The sequence below is a fragment of the Catharus ustulatus genome, chromosome W (assembly GCF_009819885.2).
Source record: "Catharus ustulatus isolate bCatUst1 chromosome W, bCatUst1.pri.v2, whole genome shotgun sequence".
In the NCBI taxonomy this organism is placed as follows: domain Eukaryota; kingdom Metazoa; phylum Chordata; class Aves; order Passeriformes; family Turdidae; genus Catharus; species Catharus ustulatus.
In genome coordinates, this window is record NC_046261.2 from 6,668,517 (window position 1) to 6,687,217 (window position 18,701).

General features: G+C 43.5%; 1 protein-coding gene across 1 annotated transcript in view; it reads right to left on the minus strand.

Annotated features, from left to right (window-relative positions):
- Positions 1–8,881: 8,881 nt before the first annotated feature.
- Positions 8,882–18,701, minus strand: part of LOC117005038 (SET-binding protein-like) — a 146,716-nt gene continuing 136,896 nt past the window's right edge. The window contains 2 exon segments of the mRNA XM_033076262.1: positions 8,882–9,272; positions 12,397–15,841. Of these exon segments, the coding sequence (XP_032932153.1) occupies positions 9,235–9,272; positions 12,397–15,841 (3,483 nt within the window). The 3' untranslated portion in view covers positions 8,882–9,234.

Sequence of the window (18,701 nt, forward strand, 5' to 3'; positions counted from 1 at the left end):
GTCATAATTGTTGTTGTGTATTTGCCTTGTTATACATACTAGTAAAGAAATGTTATTCCTATCCTCATATCTTTGTCTGAGAGTCCCTTAATTTCAAAATTATAATAATTCGGAAGGAGGGGGTTTACATTTTCCATTCCAAGGGAGGTTCCTGCCTTCCCTAGCAGACATCTGTCTTTCAAACCAAGACACTTAGGTTATGACATAAGATGTAACCAAAAGTATGTATTCTATTACCATCTGTTAAAACCAGGTGGGGCAGTGTTCTTTATCTCTTCCATGACCCATCCTCCCTCAAGGGGGATATCTTATGTTAATGGACCATTGAGTCTCACTGCATGACTCATAAAATTACAACATCCCATTGTGAGATACTCCACTCAGGGGGAGAAACCAAATATTCCTACTGGGATATAATCTGATACTTGGAACACCACAAGCAACCTTTTTCCACTGGATTCCCAGAAGAAGACTTGACCCTTCTATACCACCACTGGACCTTCAGAGGAAGACCACACCCTTCTACAGGATCACTGCTTTAACAGAACCACATCTATCACTCCAAGAGGACTGCAGCCACCATTTAATTGACTGCTACCAACACCCTGACTGATGGGGTGTCAGGTTGTATTCTGACTCTGTCAGTGTTTTTGTATTATTTATACTATTGCAATTATTTAAATTTTCCTATTAAGTCGTAGTTCTGACTTGGAGTCTCTCAATAGTTTACTTTCAAACTAGTACACCCCGCCTTGGCAGATGATCTCCAGTGGTCCCTTCCAACCCTAAAAATTCTGTGACTGTGATTCTGTGAACAGTCATGCTAGCTTGGCCTCATCTCTCCAGGTCTGGCATAAGACTTAGTGGAAAATAAGAAGAGTGAAGTCGCCATGTGTAGTCAAAAGGCAATCAAAAGAGACTTCAAGGCCTTGGGATGGTTGGTGAGGGAATCAGGGGTGCAGGTTATTTTTTCCTCTATTCTTCTAGTGGCAGGCAGTGACATTGAAAGGGACAGATAGACACAGTCTATTAATACATGGCTCCATGACTGGTGTCACCACCAAATTTTTTGTTTCTTGGATAATGGGATGGCCTACATGGTACCAGGCTTGCTGAATTCAGATGGAATTCACCTTTCTCAATGGGAGAAGAGGGTCTTTGATCAAGAGCTTACCAGGTTTATTGATAGACCTTTAAACTAGCTATGACAATGTGGTGGTTTGTATTATTTTTTTTTTTTTTTGTAAGGAAGGAAAGGGGGAGGATATCATCAGTTTTAACAGTGATAAAGTGTGGGATGACATGCTGTTCCACTAATATCAGTGGCCAGAGCCAGAAAGAGATGCCCAGAGCCTGGAAAGGTATCACAGGTCAGCAGGAGAGTACCTGAAAGACAGCACAAAGGAATTCCAACCACTCTAGACAGAAGGTCAGCTTCATTGCGGGCCCAGTTTAAATGCTTCTATGTCAATGCACACAACATGGGGAATAAACAGAAAGAATTAGACACATGCACATGCCTTCAGGGCTACAACTTTATTGGCATCATGGAAATGTGGTGGGATGACTCCTATAACTGGAGTGTTGGAATAGAGGGATACAGGCTCTTTAGGAAGGACAGGCAGGGGAGATGAGGAGGTAATGTTGTCTACTATATCAATGACCAACTGAAGTGTATGGAGCTCCACCTGGGGATGGATGAGAAGCCAACTGAGAGCTTATGGGTCAGGATTATAGGGAGGACAGGGGATTTTATAGTGGGGGTCTGCTACAGGCTACCCAATCAGGAAGGCCCTCTACAGACAGATAGGAGTAACCTCACATTCACAAGCCCTGGTCTTCATGGGGGACTTCAACCATCTTGACATCTCTTGGAGGGACAGCACAGCAGGGCACAAGCAATCCAGATTACTGGAATGTGTTGATGACAACTTCCTTCTGAAAGTGATAGAGCAGCCAAAGAGGATAGGTGCTATGCAGGACCTTGTTCTCACCAGAAGGAGGGGCTTGTGGGGAATGTGAAGCTCGAGGGCAGCCTGGGCTGCAGCGACCATGAAGTGGTGGAGTTTGAGATCCTTAGGACAATGAGGAGGACATGAAGAAAGCTCACTACTCTAGACTTCAGGAGAGAAGACTTTGGCCTCTTCAGAGATCTCCTTGGTAGAGTGCCATGTGATTGAGTCCTGAAGGGAAGAGGGGCCCAGGAAAGCTGGATGATATTCAAGGATTGTCTCCACACTCAAGTGCAACGCATCCTTACTAAGACTAAATCATGGAAGAACACCAGGAGACCTGCATGGATGAACAAGGAGTTCCTGGAAAAACTTAAACACAAACAGGTAGCTCACAGACAGTGGAAGTAGGGAAAGGTAGCCCAGGAAGAATACGGAGAAATTGTCTGAAGAGCCAGGGATCTGGTTAGGAAAGCTAAAGCACTGGCAGAAGCAAATCTGGCCAAGGACATCGAAAGCAACAAAAAAAGCTTCTATAGGTACATCAGTGATAAAAGAAAAACTAGGAAAATGTGAGTCCTCTCAGGAAGGATATAGCAGACTTGGTTACCCAGGACATGAAGTCTGAGGTACTCAATTACATTTTTGCCTCAGTCTTCACCAGCAAGTGCTCTGACCACAGCATCCAAGTTGCAGAAGATGAAGGCAGGTATTGGGAAAATGGAAAGCCGCCCACTGTAGGAGAAGACCAGGTTCAAGACCATATAAAGAACCTGAAGATGCACAAGTCCATGGGACTTGATGAGATACATCCAGAAATCCTGAGGGAATTGGATGAGTGTGGATGATACAATTCCCCCAAAGCTGTCTGCCCCAGGCCCCTGGCATGTAGTTTAATAGATAAGGTCTCCTAGATACCAAGGTTGAAGTGAATTCCTTAAGAATTCAGTCACTCTCCTATTACTTTAGAAGGTAATTGGCTAGGAATTAGTTTGTGTAATTGGTTAGTTCACCTTTAGAACTTTTGACTTAGATTGGATGCTGTCCTTTGTATAACTTTCTATTGGTTGTAATTTCAATCCCCTTTGAACCTATAAATATGACTGTCCCCCTTTGTCTCGGGGGATCCCTGCTTGACCACCCTTCTCATGAAATAAAGATTCTTGTAGAACGCTTCATGTAAGGGCTTCCGGTCTTTCTCTGCTGGCTAAGTGAACTGTTGAGAGGTCGCTGATCGATATCAGTACTCTCCAGTCCTGGTAAAAGATCTACCAGAGGCAAGAAAACAGTTCACAGATGAGGAAGTGGCTAAGCCACTATCCATCATAATTGGAAAGTCATGGCAGTCCAGTGAAGTTCCCACTGACTGGAAAAAGGGAATCATAGCCCTCATTTTTAAAAAGGGAAATAAGGAAGACCCAGGGAACTACGGGCCTTTCAGTCTTACCTCAGTGCCTAGAGAAATCATAGAGCAGATTCTCCTGTAAAGTTTGCTAAAGCACATAGAAAATAATGAGGTGATTGGTGACAACCAACAAGGCTTCACTAAAGGCAAATCATGCCTGACAAATTTGGTGACCTTCTACAATGGGGTAAGAGCACTGGTGAGTGATGGAAGGGCAACAGGCATCATGTACCTGGACTTGTGCAAAGCATTTGACATTGTCCTGTATGACATCCTTGTCTCTAAACTGGAGATATATGGATTTGACAGATGGACTACTCTGTGGATAAAGAATTAGCTGGATGGTCTCACTCAAAGAGTTGCAGTCAACAGCTCGATGTCCAGGTGAAGAGCACTGACAAGTGTTCCTCAGAGGTCAGTATTGGGACCAGCACTTTTTAGCGTCTTTCTTGGTGACATGGACAGCGGGATCAAGTGCACCCTCAGAGAGTTTACCAACAACACCAAGCTGTGTGGTGCAGTCAACACACTGGAGGGAAGGGCTGGCATCCAGAGGGACCTTGACAGGTTTGAGAGATGGGACTGTGCAAGCCTCATGAAGTTCAACAAAACCAAGCACAAGGTCCTGCATCTGGGTCAGGGAAATCCCAAGCATAAGTACAGACTTGGCAGAGAATGGATTCAGAACAGCCCTGGGGAGAAAGATTTGAGGGTATTTGTGGATGAGAAGCTCAACATGACCTGGAAGTGTGCACTTGCAGCCCAGAAAGCCAACTGCATCCTGGGATGTGGCAAAAGTAGCGTGACCAGCAGGTCAACGGAAGTGATTCTGCCCCTTCTACTCTGCTCTTGTGAGACCCCACTTGGAATACTGCATCCAGTTCTGGAGTTCTCAGCATAAGAAGGACATGGATCTGTTGGAGAGAGTCCAGAGGACACCATGAAGATGATCAGAAGGCTGGAAAACTTCTCCTATGAAGACAGGCTGAGAGAGTTGGGGTTGTTCAACCTGGAGAAGAGAAGGCTTCGGGGAGACCTTAGAGTACCTTCCACTAACAAAAGAGGACTTACAAGAAGGCTAGAGAGGGACTTTTGACAAAGGTGTGTAGTGATAGGACAAGGGGAATGGCCTAAAGCTGAAGGACGGCAGGTTTAGATTAGATATTGGGAAGAAATTTTTGACTGTATGGGTGGTAAGGCACTGGCACAGATTGCCCAGAGAAATTGTGGATACCCCCATCCCTGGCAGTGCTCAAAGGCCAGGTTGGATGGGACTCTAAGCAACCTGGTCTAGTGGAAGGTGTCTCTGCCCATGGCAGAGGGGTTGGAACTAGATGATCTTTAAGGTCCTTTCCAACCCAAACCATTCTAGGATTCCAGGATTCTATGATTCTAAAACTGTGAAACTGTGGGTGATTAAGGCTTTGTGACTAATAGTCCAGAACTGCATATGCTGTTTCTTAAAAGAAACTCCAAAACCGCCCCCCCCGAAACCAAAACAAAACTCATGGTGACTTTGCCAATATTTCACCATATTTGGTTTTGCCTACAGCAACTCCTGTTTCAAATTGCACTAATGCATTTGGCCTTCTGAGAGCAAATGAACCAGATATTTATTCAGTGTTGTGTGGCAATAGCCCTTTCCAGAAGGAAACTGAGATATGGAGGGTAGTTTTGTCAAGGAAGAAATCTCGTCTGGATAAATGACACTTCTCAGCAGAGCATGGCTATTTATATGTGTGTTTGTACTGACATCAGATAAATGATGTTCATTCATCTGATTGTCACTTCTCCCTTCTTCCAGTATTCCTCCAACTCTCCCTTTGGAAGGTCTAATCACCCAATGTAAGGCTATTAAGAGGAATGTGATGGTTTGAAGGTAAACCAGTGGGAAATTAACCCTCCACACAAATACCTTGCAAGAGATTTTAAGTCAGATAATGCAAAGATTATAATAAATGCAACGATACAGAAAATCTGTCTTAAAACTACAGAGTACAACCTAGCCCCTGTTGGTCGGGGTGGTGGTCACAATCAGATTAAGCAGTGGTTGCAGTGTTGTTCAAGTGATGGTTGTGGTCTTCTTGAAAGCTGTGGTCCTGTGGAAATTTGAGTCCTCCTCTGGATGCCCAGTGGTGGTGTTGGTGGTGGTGTCCCAAGTCCCCAAACCTTGAGATTATATAAGGTGGTGTTCAGGTAGTATCTTCCCCAGGGTGGGCAGTTTCACAGTGGAGTAATGTAATCCTAGGAGTCATAGGATATTTTGGGGAGTTCTTACTGGCTTGGGTCATTACAGTTTCTCATTATGCTGCTGAGCCATTATGACCCATTAACCGAGATGGCCCCCTCAGAGTGGGTGTAACTCTGTTGGTGCTGCCCTAGAGTGAATTGTCATTTGTGAAGATAGAGACACTACTCCACCCTTAACAGTTCATCAAAAGGTGATGTAGATGGTGTTAGAATATATACTTTGGTAATATTCCACATTGTAACACAGGACAAGGAACAAGAGCTCTTTTAAAATAAAGATGTTGGAAAATAACTTTTAAAAATGCACATGCATTTGTACATTTCATAAGTGTGACGCGCATATGTTTGCATGCACGACACAGTGCTAGGAAACAGTCATATGCATTAACATTGCACATTTAACCCCAAGAGGTCCTAAGAGATGCAAAATAAGTCAAAGTTCACAAGACTCACTAATGAATGGTCAGTGATAGTCCAAGTTGGTGCAGTACAGGGAGTGGACTTTTGCTGTGGCCAACCAATGTAGTTGGTGGCACTGCCTCAATGGGACACTTCACTCTTGGTACAGGTTTCTTGTGGCAGGACTGTGTGGCAGGACTTTCCCCCCTACCACAGAAGAACTTTTCTGTTCAGTCCATCAGCTGGCGTGATAGCTCTGGGCATTCTCCCCCTCACATGCATTGGTGAGATAACCCAGGTTGGACATGTCATAGTGAGTTATCTATGGCGCCAGAGGGGTGCAATCCCTAGCTGACAATAAACATCTTGCCTTGAGAACAAGATGTAGGGAGATAAGCTGAAATTTCACTTTACAAGCCATAAAAGCTACACAAAATTTTCACAAAGCAGAAGTCTTCTGCACGCACCATGGAAACGTGCAGGGTTTCTCATCAAAGTTTGGACACATCTTTGTGGTTACTTTCCTGGGAATTGAGTGAAAGGGTTCTATGTGTACTCCACCATCAATTTGGTGGTAAGTTACATTGACTCATAACCTATAGTATTTCTTCACTAGCTGTAATATAGGTACCTTTTATTGTGCACTGTATTTTTAGCTACTAAAAGTTCTTTTTGTTTATCCTGTGTAGTAAATAAGTCTGTATAAAGTATTCTGTCTGGTAATCTTGTGTCTATTCAACAAATAATTTATTTTATAATAGTGCAAATCAGCCATTCTTAAGAACTTGTGAGACTGTGATATATGTTATAAAGTAATTCGTGTTTTGTGAAAGATAAATCATGTTTGTAGAAATAAAGAATTTAATAAAGGAACTTTAGGTATGCTGAGCCCCAGAGAGGAGAAAGATTGCTTCACCGGATTCCAGTGCTACCACAATTAGCAAGTTAATAGAACCAGCCCCAACAGAGGTAACTCGTTATGGGACAGTCCAGGAAACTCCCTTGTCATGAGGACTTGATAATTGCCACCAATCAAGATGACCAGGGTCCTCAGGAGAACCTACATTTCAATATCCAGTTCCAGTAAACCAAAATCTGCACACATCAAAATTCCTCGCTGTGCCAAAACTCTTTTTTTCCAGTCCACTGTGGAGAAAGGAAACTAGATGAATATGGGAGTCCACAGCAAAAACAAAGGGACTTTTGCCCCAGACCAGAAAAACTGTATAAAAGCGGAGTGCCCAAAATGGCATTTGTGAACACAAGGGGATCTGATGCGATAGAGGTCAGATCAACATGTGGGTGCACCCAGCACCGAACCCGGGTTCAGTGTTGTCTTTTTGGTTGTGGCTTCCCAGAACTGTATTTTCGGTTGGAAAAATAAAAATAGTTGTTTTAATATTTTTAATTTGGTTCAATTCGTTTATTACCTATAACAAGACCCATCTGGGGTGCAGGCCACATCAAACAGAGCTACTGCCAGAAATCTGAGTCAAGGGCAGGACTTGTCTAAACTCTCACTCCATTTGTAAGACTGCAACCAGTTCCTCCAGAAAGTAAGAGGGAGAACTCTTCCCTTGATAGCCTGATATTTCTAGATTGTAAAATCATACATAGGCCTTAAGGTTATATGATAGGACTGTTTTCTACCATATGCACGACCACTACATAGCACCAGAGAACACAGAACTTTTAAAAAATGGTTAAATGCTGTTAGAACACAAATAAATTTTAAAAATAGCAACAATTCAATAGCACCTGCACCAGAACACTACATTGAAACAAACTGCAATTCTTGAATGCCTAAGAGCACTAAATGGTTCTCTTGAACCTTGTATCACAGATATCTCCACTGAATGTAGGTGGATTTGCTCCATATTTCATCTCCAGCAACATACAATGAAGTTGCAAACGGTATTACTGAGCATACCAAGATATTCACTCAGTAAAGATAACACTAAAGTTGTGATATAAATCTATTTTCAGCTTTCATCTAAATATTTAGGGTGTCGCCTCTTATCTCTGTTTAATTTTTATATTGTGAAAGATGACAAATATCAAATTAAAAGAGCAATTAAACTATGGAAGTGGTTTCCCAGGACAAAGCTATACCATCTTAAAGGACTTTTTTCTTTTATCTTTTATTTTCTGATTAGTCAATCACTGTTTAACCACCACACAGAAATGTAAGGTGAATTAGCAGAAAGAAGGTCAGGATTATAATGCGAAAGTTTAATTCCCCCCTCAGTGAGAACTGGTCAATGGTTATGGCTAGACTCAAGTGTGGACCTATGTCGGGAATCCCAGTGAAGGTCAAAGGCAGAGAGGATAAAAATCTGCACTGAGATCTTAGACAGTGTCATGGTTTAAAAAGTATAGTAATTTCATTATTACAAGCTGCACCTGATTATAAGCCGCACTTCTGGGTACCGGCAATGTTTAGGTCTTTGTTCACATATAAACCGCACCGGATTATAAGCCGCACTTTCGTTTGTAGCGAACTTTCACAAAGTTGCCAATTAGTAACAGAATCGCGGCATCGCGGGGTTTACTGGCAGGTGCCGACCTTGGAAACGTTATTTCCAAGCAAAAATAGATACAGACAAGAGCTGCGGCAGTGTACCCTGCAAGTTTTATTTACAAGCGGAAAATGACACAAACAATAGTGTGGTCATTTTGCAAGCATTTCCAACAGATCCACGTTGCCTTTAAACAGTCACTTGGTTGTGCGGGCAGGCAGGTGGGCGACCAAGCTCCGAGCGGGGCAACTCATCTGCGCGAGTCTGGTCACACCACTCATCCGCGCCAGCACGGCCAGCCGCACAGCCGCACAAGACTGAAAACACCGAAAAAAATACAGAGAAATATCACGCACTTTGATCAAACTTTTAAACAGCTTCATTTTTCATTCACCAGTCGCTTCATCAGCGGTTTCATCTTCCATGAAACCTTTGAACTCTTTGTCCTCCGTATTGGAAATCAGCAGTTGGGCTATGGAGGCATCCAGCAAACCCAAACCCCCATTGCCTGTATCTTCACCGTCAAGAGTCATCAGTTTCGGTACTCTCGATGGCATTGCTGGTCAGTCCAGGAACGATGTCGACCATCGCGAACCCTTAGATCATAGTTTTGGCTGTTACTTTACCCCAGGCATCCAGTATCCACTGGCAGACAGTAGCATAACTTGTTCGGTGCAGCCTCCCGGTGTTCGTGTAGGAATGTTCTCCTTCAACCATCCAGTTTTCCCACATAAGTCGCAGTTTCACCTTGAAGGAACGAATAATGCTTATGTCCAGTGGTTGCACTTCTTTGGTCAAACCACCCGGTATTACAGTAAGCTCTGAGTTCATCTTTTTCACCATGGCTTTCATACTTTCGGTTTTGTGCGTACACATGGAATCGAAAATCAGCAGTGCCGGTAACTGATTAAAGAACCTATCCGGTCTACGAGCATAAACTTCCATTAGCCAAGTCCTCATTATCTGTTCATCCATCCAGCCTTTTGGATTCACTGCAACAACTATTCCCTTTGGAAATTTGTCTTTAGGCAACATTTTTCTATTAAAGATTGCCAGTGGGGGGTAATTTCTGCCCATTTGGCGAAATGCCAAGGACGACTGTAAATGATGTCTTTTAGTTCCCCGTGGTTCTTATCGGAACAGTCGATGTTCCGGTTTGCTCCACGGTTCACGTCAGCGGCGTATCGAATATCAGGAGGACTTCGTCCATGTTGATTATGCAATGTGGCTGTATATTTTTTTCAGAGATCTTACTTTTTCAGTAACTCCGGAAGGTGGTTAAGTTTTCCTCGTAGTCCATTGGCAACTGTTGAGACATCGTCATTCTTGTACGGATAGAGAGCTGCCGTCGTTTCATGAAACGGGAGCACCAAGATGGTCCTGCTTTAAATTCTTCGATATGCAATTAATTTGCAATCGCTTTGGCTTGTATCTGAATGGTAACAATGGATAAACTTCGACCACCTGCTCTTTGCTCAGAAATCCAGCGGTGAAGTCTGTCTTCCAGCCCTGGCCACCTTGCTTTTCTGCCTCGGAAACTCTTCTTTGTCTTTTTTGTAAGATGAAGTTTGTCTTCCTGCTGTCTCCATCTGCATACCATGGATTCATTAATTTTGAATTGTTTAGTTGCAGAATATTCCCACATTCTTTTGCATAGTCGATTGCTTTCAATTTAAACTCGACGTCGTACGCTAGTCTCCTCTCCGTAGCCATGCCGAGGTAATTCACCCCAATAACACCCCTCACCCTGCCCGTAATGCCGTCATCCATAGGCAGGCAATAAGCTGTTCTCTGATTGGTTCATCATCGGAACAATGGGAAATCATCTATTTCAACCCATTTTTGCTCGGGACAGGACTGGCACGGTACAAGGTAAGGGCAGACCTCAGATTTTCCTTCATATATTGACCGCTCCAGATTACTAGCCGCACTTCCAGGTTGGGACTGAAACTTTAGTCAAAATGATGCGGCTAATAATCGTGAAATTACTGTATTTTTAAAAGTTTAAACAGTAAATCTGATGGAGTTCTTACTGCAAGTTCTACCACACCATCTTATGTTTTTATCGGCATGGACAATAAACTGAAGGAAAATAATATGAAATGGTCTTTTTTTTATTAATTATATTTCCAAGTAAGCCTGATGGGGATCATGCCTCTACTTTGGAAAAATACTTTTGGGTTCAGCAGTGCTGAGAATTTTGACAATTTGTTGCATCTAAGTGAAATATATTAAATTGGAAGTAAATGTTTAGCAAACATCTGTTCAAAATGCAAAAAGGTTACAAATCCAAATGTCATCAAACTGTGAAATCATGAACCTCCACTAAAAGACCGATAAATAGCCTTGTTAAAAATTTTGAAGACTTTTAACCCTTGTCTTCTAGGACACAACTTCCTTAATGCAATAGATAATGGAGTATTTGATGGAGAATATTTTTGTTACTTGTCAGGCATGTAGTAACCCTGATACAACTAGTGTCTGAATTCAGTCTCTTTTCCAATATGTTTCAGTGTCTCATTTCTGGGTGTCACAATTGGTCTGATATAATACAGTGTCACGAATGAGAATCTTTTCATTGGGTAAGCTCTCATTTAGACTGTTTTTCATTGCTATAGTCCAGATACTGGTCTCAGTGAAGGAAATGGAAATGTCTAGGTGGCTTAAGCCTGAGCAGTCTTTAGAACTCAGTTACAAGTAAAAAAAATCAACTTTGGAGCCTTACTTTAGTGGGTTATAAAAATTCTCAGCTGATTCTCTTTTCATTTTGGAGGCTATGAATTATGGTTTCTTTTCGTTTTTTAGCACATCACAATGTCATCCACCACTGGTTGGTTCAGTAAAGCTCAGCCTTTTCCAGAACCTAGTGTGAAATCTGCTTAGTGATAAATACCTGATGATGCAGGAGCTCTGGGCTTGCTTCCAAGATAAATTCATTTATATTGCAGCAAAACATCTGCGTCTGTGTCATCACAAAAGCAGGTCCCTTTTGTAAAGTACAATTCAGTCTCTCAGACAAGATTCAGATTCCTTATTCTGCCCCTCTGCAGGAGACGACCAGGTGTCCTTAGCATCTGAAAGAAGTTTCTTTGTTCTTCATCTACCTAGCTTATATATCCAAGTCATGAGACCTAAAACTCTTCAGTCAGTTGGTGAGGGTTTATTGCTTCCATTACACCAGTCCCTTCCCATAGACACTCAGTGCTCAGGATAATTACTTTACATGACACCTGCCAACTGGAAGGGACAGATTTACACTGGTATTGTACCCAGGATCTCCATATATTCACCACAGCCATCACCGTGATGGATCCCTCTGGATCAACAGTACACCACAGTGATGGGTCATGGAACAGTCATGGGACACAGACCCAGCTCCACAACTTCCCATGCATCTGGTTCTTCTCATCAACACATGGTTTTTGTATGCTTTGTGAGCCAGAGCAGAGAGTCTTCATTCTGTACTGTGGTTGTTCTCCCAAAGGTTGGGCAATGACTACCACCCCACAAGAGTAGACACCAGTTAGAGGGATATCTACCTTGCCAACAGGTATTATAATTTATGCTGTTGCAGAATGTAATGGTAAGATTTTTTGCAGAAGCTCAACAGGCTATGAGAGATAGGTGAAGGCAGGACAAATATTCCAAAAAATGTTGAGCAACAACTCAAAGACTTTTAAAGGTTTTGGCTTAAGGTATGCACAACTTTCTTGATGATGCCCCCAGAGTCTGTATGCAGACTGGAAGTCAATTACAAGAAGCCAGAGAAGTTATTGACTCATAAATATATTTGGTGTAAATGGAAAGTCCCTCTTTGTTTGGCATTGAAATTTAAATGCAGTAAGGTAAAATAGAATAAAACAAAGTTTACCTGAAGAAGCTGAAGAATCATAAGTACTTCCGTTCTTCTTATTTGTCCTGAAGGGCTGAATGTCCTTTCCCCTGTAAGTTCCAAACCCTTCAAAGCTTCTTCTTTTATTCTCCCTTGCATCATTTTCCTGCTTCTCACTTGAGGAATTCATTTCACCAAACATGCCCAGGGACTCCGACCTTCCATTACTCTCAGTATTACCAGAGTATCTCTTTGTGCAAGAGTCAACGGGATCATTGCTTGAATCACTATTATCTTTACTCTGTGTCCACTGCTGGGCATCAGGAAGTGATAACATAGACAGTGTATCCGCTTCAAAGTTACTCTTTGAGCCTTTGTGTCTCGTTTCACAATGCTGGTGCTTCTGCTTCTTGTGTTTTCTTTTCTCATTGAACAAGAAGTCTTCATCTGAGGTGCTTAGCCTTTCATTGATTGCATGGCTGGGGAAGTCAGTGGACTTGCTAGCAAAGAGACCACTCAGATCTTCATGTGGCCCCAATATCTGCTCATCCTTATGCTTGTACTTATGTTTGTGTTTCCTTTTAAGTCGGCCACTTGAAAGGCTTGTTCCTCCAACCTTTGGAGGAGCCAAAGAGGACTTCATGTTTCCAAGACCCATAGGGGCCTGTTGGTGCATTCCATGTTTTGCTTCATGTTTGGCAGTGGTAGACATCTTCATATGAGAGCTTGCATGGAATTGGAGTGGGGGCACAGTAGGTCTCATAAATGGGGAAGGTGCTCCAAGCGTGTGAGACAGGTACAGAGGAGCAGGATACTGACCATAGTAACCAAGATTCATCATAGGCATTGATGTGTAAGGCATTCCATAGGGTGCATAGTAACTCCCACTGGGAATAGGGTAACCGAACCCTTGTAAAAAAGGCACCTTTGTCATGGTGTCATTGGTTTGGGCAGGTCTACCACGCTTCTTCTTAGACTTTATATCAGAGGTCTTGCAAAGATAGAGCAATGGGTCATACTGGATATATGACACAGGGTAGTAGTGATCAAAATTAATCCTGAAGATGCTGGGATATGGATTTTCATGATAAAATGTATAACTTTTACGGGAAATCCTGAACATTTGAAACTTATTGATGAGTTCCTCAAGGTCTGCCTGGAGGTCATCTCTGTTCTGCAGACTTTTCCTTTCCTTCTTGTGCTTTGGCTTTTTAATATCCCCATGAAAGAGAAAGCTATCCACAATGAGATGTTTCTGCCACTGACCATGCCTGTTCTTTATGCTGGTGTCAGATGGGATAGCCTCTGGATTGCACAGGGTGCAGAAATCAAAGGAGTATCTCCGGTGAGATTCTGAGCTTTTCTCACCTTGGTCAGAGGTACTGTTGTTGTCTGTACCTATCCCACTGTCGCTTGGTATGGTTTCCTCACTGTGAGACTTGTTCACTGGAGACAGCGTGACTTCTTTCAGAGAACCTATTTCACAGAGGTGAGAAGGTGAATTAGCCATTAGCCGGGGTGGAGACAGCTTCCAAGTTTTACTGTGCATTCCTTTCTGTGTTTTTGTAGGAAGAGCACTGATAGGTGGAAGATTTGGCATAGTTTTTAACTCTGAAAAATTAGTTTCAGTGCTTGCAGGGCTGAGGTTGTCATTAATCCCCACTAACTGTGTTGAAAGTGGATGAATAGCTGCTGGTGATGATGCCACAAGTGACTGCAGGTTGGAAGGCACTGCTGGATTTTCTGGTTGGTTGGAAACAGGCCTTGAGTGCTTGATGGCTGTCTTAGGTTTTTCTGGTTGAGGCTGCAGTTCTGCCCTTGGCTTTCTGCCCCGTTTTTTACCAATGTAGATAGTCCCCCTCTTGCTGACATTGATCAGCTTCCCTAGCCTGGCATCAATGGTGGTTGGCCCAGCACTAGATGGTGGTTGGACTTTTGCTTTCAGAGCTATGCTGCTGGAGCAGGAGGACAAGATCTGATTGAGAATGATTTTCCTCTTGAGGGTTTTCATTTTATTAATGGTCTTGATGGTCTTCTTATCTAAGACCCCAAGTTTTCCGACCCTTTTATGAAACTTGAGTTCACTGATGGACTTGTCCTCTCCTGGAACTATCTGGGTCAACTTGGGCAGATTCCTTCTCCTCTTCCTTTTATTTGTTCCTGGTAATTCGTGATTGATTGGACTCACTGGGCTGGTGGAGGTTCCCTCATGAATGGTTTCAACAGTGAGCAAAGACTGTTTCTTTGGTCGTCCTCTTTTTTTCTTGGCAGGTGTGATCACAGTAAGACTATCTGTATTGGTATAAAGAGGGCTGGATGGTGTGATGGGATAGGCTGAAGGAGGCTCCACCATCAGTTTCTCAGATGTTGTCATGGAGGTCTCCTGAAGGATAGATTTAGGTTGGCTACAGGTCCATTGCCACTTAACTGCATGTTTGGGATGCTGGATCTCAGATAATTTGTTGGTTGTGGGAAGATCAGTGGATATGAGAGTGGATGTCACAGATACAGATTTTCTGAATCTGGTGGCACAGTTGGGGGAGGCTTTGTCAGTGAACAGACCACTGTCAATAGCTACTAAGGGGGACTCATTTTCAATCACTTTTCCTGTCTTTGTGGCTCGAAGATCTTTTGTACTCCCCTCTGGCTGAGAGCTAGTCCTGTTTGTTACTTCACTGCTCATAGCAAGTCCAGAAGGTAGGCTTTTCTCCTGGATAGTTTTCTCTATGAAAGATTTTGTGGAGTGCCTTTTTCTCCTTTTGTGGTCAGATGTATCTGTTGTCAGAGACTTTATTGGGATAGTAATTTGTATGTGACTGATGTCACTTTCACAACTGCTAGCAGAAATGGGATTCTGAATTAAGGGTAATGTATCCAACACACTGTCCATTGAATAAGACACCTTTTTACCTTCCATGCTGTCATGGGATGTGCTGTCAAATGCTTTCTGAGCACTTTTTATGCATTTGATGTTTTTGGTTTGGATGGCTTGACTTAGCAAGTTGTTTTTGCAGGACTTCTTCTTTGTACTCTTGGTGGGCTGATTGGGGGCTTCCAGTTGCACACCTCCCTCTTGATCTCCAAGAGGCAAAAGCCCATTGCACTCAGAGGCACTGTTCAGCTGGGCAGCCCCGCTGATGCTGTTGGGTGATGGGACTGCACTACAAATGGCAAACTCTTTACTACCAGCTGACAGTTGCCTCCATGTGTAGCTGACGCAGGACTTTTTTGCCTGGAATTTGCTGAAGGAAACTCCTGGCTCCAGAGTGGAGACCTTGATAGCACTAACTGCTTCTCTACTGGGTTCTGTGTTAACAAAGCAACTTTGAGAAGTGGATCCATTATCAGAGCTTGCTGACCAGTCAAGATGGTCCTGATTGCCACATTTCATCTGGTGCTTTGATTTTAAGGTGTCACTGGTGAAGTCTTGTTGGAGACCTGGATCATAGTGCAGAGCAGAATGTTTTTGTGGTCTGTCATAAACCTGGAAGGTAGCAGAAAATAAACAGAAAGAAAAAAATTAGTTTATCAGTGCATTTATAACCCCTGGTTGCAGCTCTTTATTTTGTACAGTGAATGACAACTCTTCTTAACCAATGTTCTTGTAAGGGTTAGAAACCTTTACAGAGTCTTATATTTCAGCCAAATTTGCATTTAGATCCATGCACTGTAAACAAGTTTTATTTGGTTTTCCCACTCTAAAAAAAATTTAAATATTTCTATAAATGCAAAATTCCTAAGGAAACATATTTCACTGATTTTTAATTTAAAGCACAAATAAAATCACAGAATAAATTAGGTTGGAAAAGACCTCTGAGATCATTGAGTCCAACCTATGACCAAACACCACCATCTCAACTAGGCCATGGCACTAAGTGCCACATGCAGTCTGTCCTTAAAGACCTCCAGGGCTGGTGACTCCACCACCTCCCTGCGCAGCCCATTCCAATATCTAATGAAAATTCTTCCTAATGTCTAACCTAAACCTTCCCTGGTGCAGCTTGAGGCTATGTGGTCTCATCATGTTGCTGGTTGCCTGGGAGAAGAGGCTGATCCCCACCTGGCTACAACCTCCTTTCAGGTAATCATAAAGAGTACAAATATTCCCTTTCAATGGATGGATGCTGCAACTCAGCCTCCTGGTGAGAATTCCTTTTTCCTAAAAAATAATCCTTCACAGAACTTGAGGTTCAACAACAGCAATTAAGTTCATTGTTTTAAACAAGAAGAATGCAAAATTTTCTCTGAAGATGCTAACAAGAGGAAAACCCATAGGTCCACTTTGCTATGAAGCCAGAATCTGCAAAGATTTACTTGCCTAAATTTCCCCACAAACTTAGTGCTAAAATCATATGCAGAGCATCAAATGTGTGAGGCACACTTGGCAGGTTCAAGATTTGCTTTACTCTCTTTCCATTTTAATAATCTGCTATTTGCAATGTTGGTGAGAGGTGTTTTCAATATTATTTCAAATCTTCTGACAAGAGCTCTTCAAGCCACAGGGGTTATGGCAAGGGCAGATTTATCCTAAAGACTGCTTGTAGCAGGACATTCCCTACCAAAGGAGGGCTTATCTGTTCTGCCTATCAACTGGCGTGATAGCTCAGGACATCTTCCCCCTCACATATCTGTCTGGTAGTGAGTTATCTCTGACACCACGTAGGTGGTAGTCCTAGCTGACAATAAACATCTTGCCTTCAGACCAGATTGAAGGGACATAAGCTATAACGTTGACTGGGGTTGTAGGTGGAGAAAGACACATCATGACCCTCTGTGATCCATGTGACAAAAGCCTCTTTATTGTTCTGCATTGTCCTTAAATAGAGGATCTGAATTTCCCGGGCATACACATGATTGCTTACAGTCCCAGTCACTCATTTCCATGGTCAGTGATAAATCTGCACTTAGGGTTCAATAGATTGGTTGGGATTCTCTGTATTTGTTCAAATCCATCCTATCATCACTCACCCAGGTACCTGCCTACTTACAGGTTGGTTGAGTGTGCTGGTTATGCATCGAAGGCACCTGGGGGGAGGGCATACTCAGAAGTTTTTCTCCCTGAGAACTTCCTCTGTGAATTGATGGGACCAATTGGAGGTTGGTTTAGTTGTTGACAGCCTGAGAAACCAATTAGAGAAGTTAGTTTGCTTCCATGAATCCACATTTTAAAGCAAGTAAATCCTGGGGAAAGCTCTCTTGGCTTCCAGCCTTGAACAGGTAACTGGGAGCTGGCCTCCCACCTGGCCCACGGGCCTAGGCCAGGCCAGGGCTCTGCTGAAGTACTGGCCCCTTGCTCCTTCCTGGGAAGCTCATTGGGTCCTGTTTCGGTGGGGTGGTTGGGCCCCCTTCAATGGGGGCTGAGCCCTTCCTGGGGAGCCTGCCAAACCCCACCTCAGCAGAGCGACTGGGCTTCCTCCCCAGTGTGGCCTTGCCCCCTTTCCCGGTGGAGGCCACCGGTCCTTTTTCCCAGCAGTGCCGTCAGACCATGTTGGCTGGAGGCTATATCGCCGCCAGGAGTAACCATGCGGCGGATACCAAAACTGGGAGTGGCCACCACAATCCTGGACCAGGAGTAGTCACGTGACTAAGACTGCGCAGCCAAAAATTGGCACAGCCGGAGACAACGGCGGGTGGTTGCAGCTATCCGGGCATGACTCGCAATGGACTTTGCTTAGCTGTTTCTAGGCAGCCATTTCTGACTGAAAGACACTTCACTTTACAAACTATAAAAGCTACACAAAATACACAAAACAGAAGTCTTCTGCACATTTTCCCTGGAAACATGTAGGGCTTTTCCCTGAAACTGGGACGCTACTTCACAGTTACTCTTTCAGAAGTTGGGTGAAAGGACTCTATGTGTACTCCATCATCAATATGGTGGCAAGTTACATTGATTCCTAATCTATACTATTTCTTTGCTAGCTATAATACAGGTACTTTTATGTTGTACACTGTTTTATGTAAATCTACTAGTAGTTCTTTGTTTTAACCTGTGTAGTATGTACAGTAATTTCACGACCATAAGGCGCACCGGACTATAAGGTGCATCCCCCGGGAGTCGGCAAAATTCGCAACTTTGTAGATCAGATAAGGCGCACCAGACTATAGGGTGCACTTATTTTTTGCAGCGAGGCTCCGCCCCCAGCTCCCTCCGCGCGGTTGCTGGATGAGGCCCCACCTCAAGCCGGCAGCCATTGGCCCCCAGGCCCGCCTGTATCCGGTGGGGTCGGGGCATGGCCGCCATCCCTCCGTGACACCTCACCGGGGCCAGGCTGTGGCCACCGCCCCTCCGTGCTGCCTCCACGGGGCCGAGGGGTGCCTGTAGAGGGGCCGTGCCACCTCCA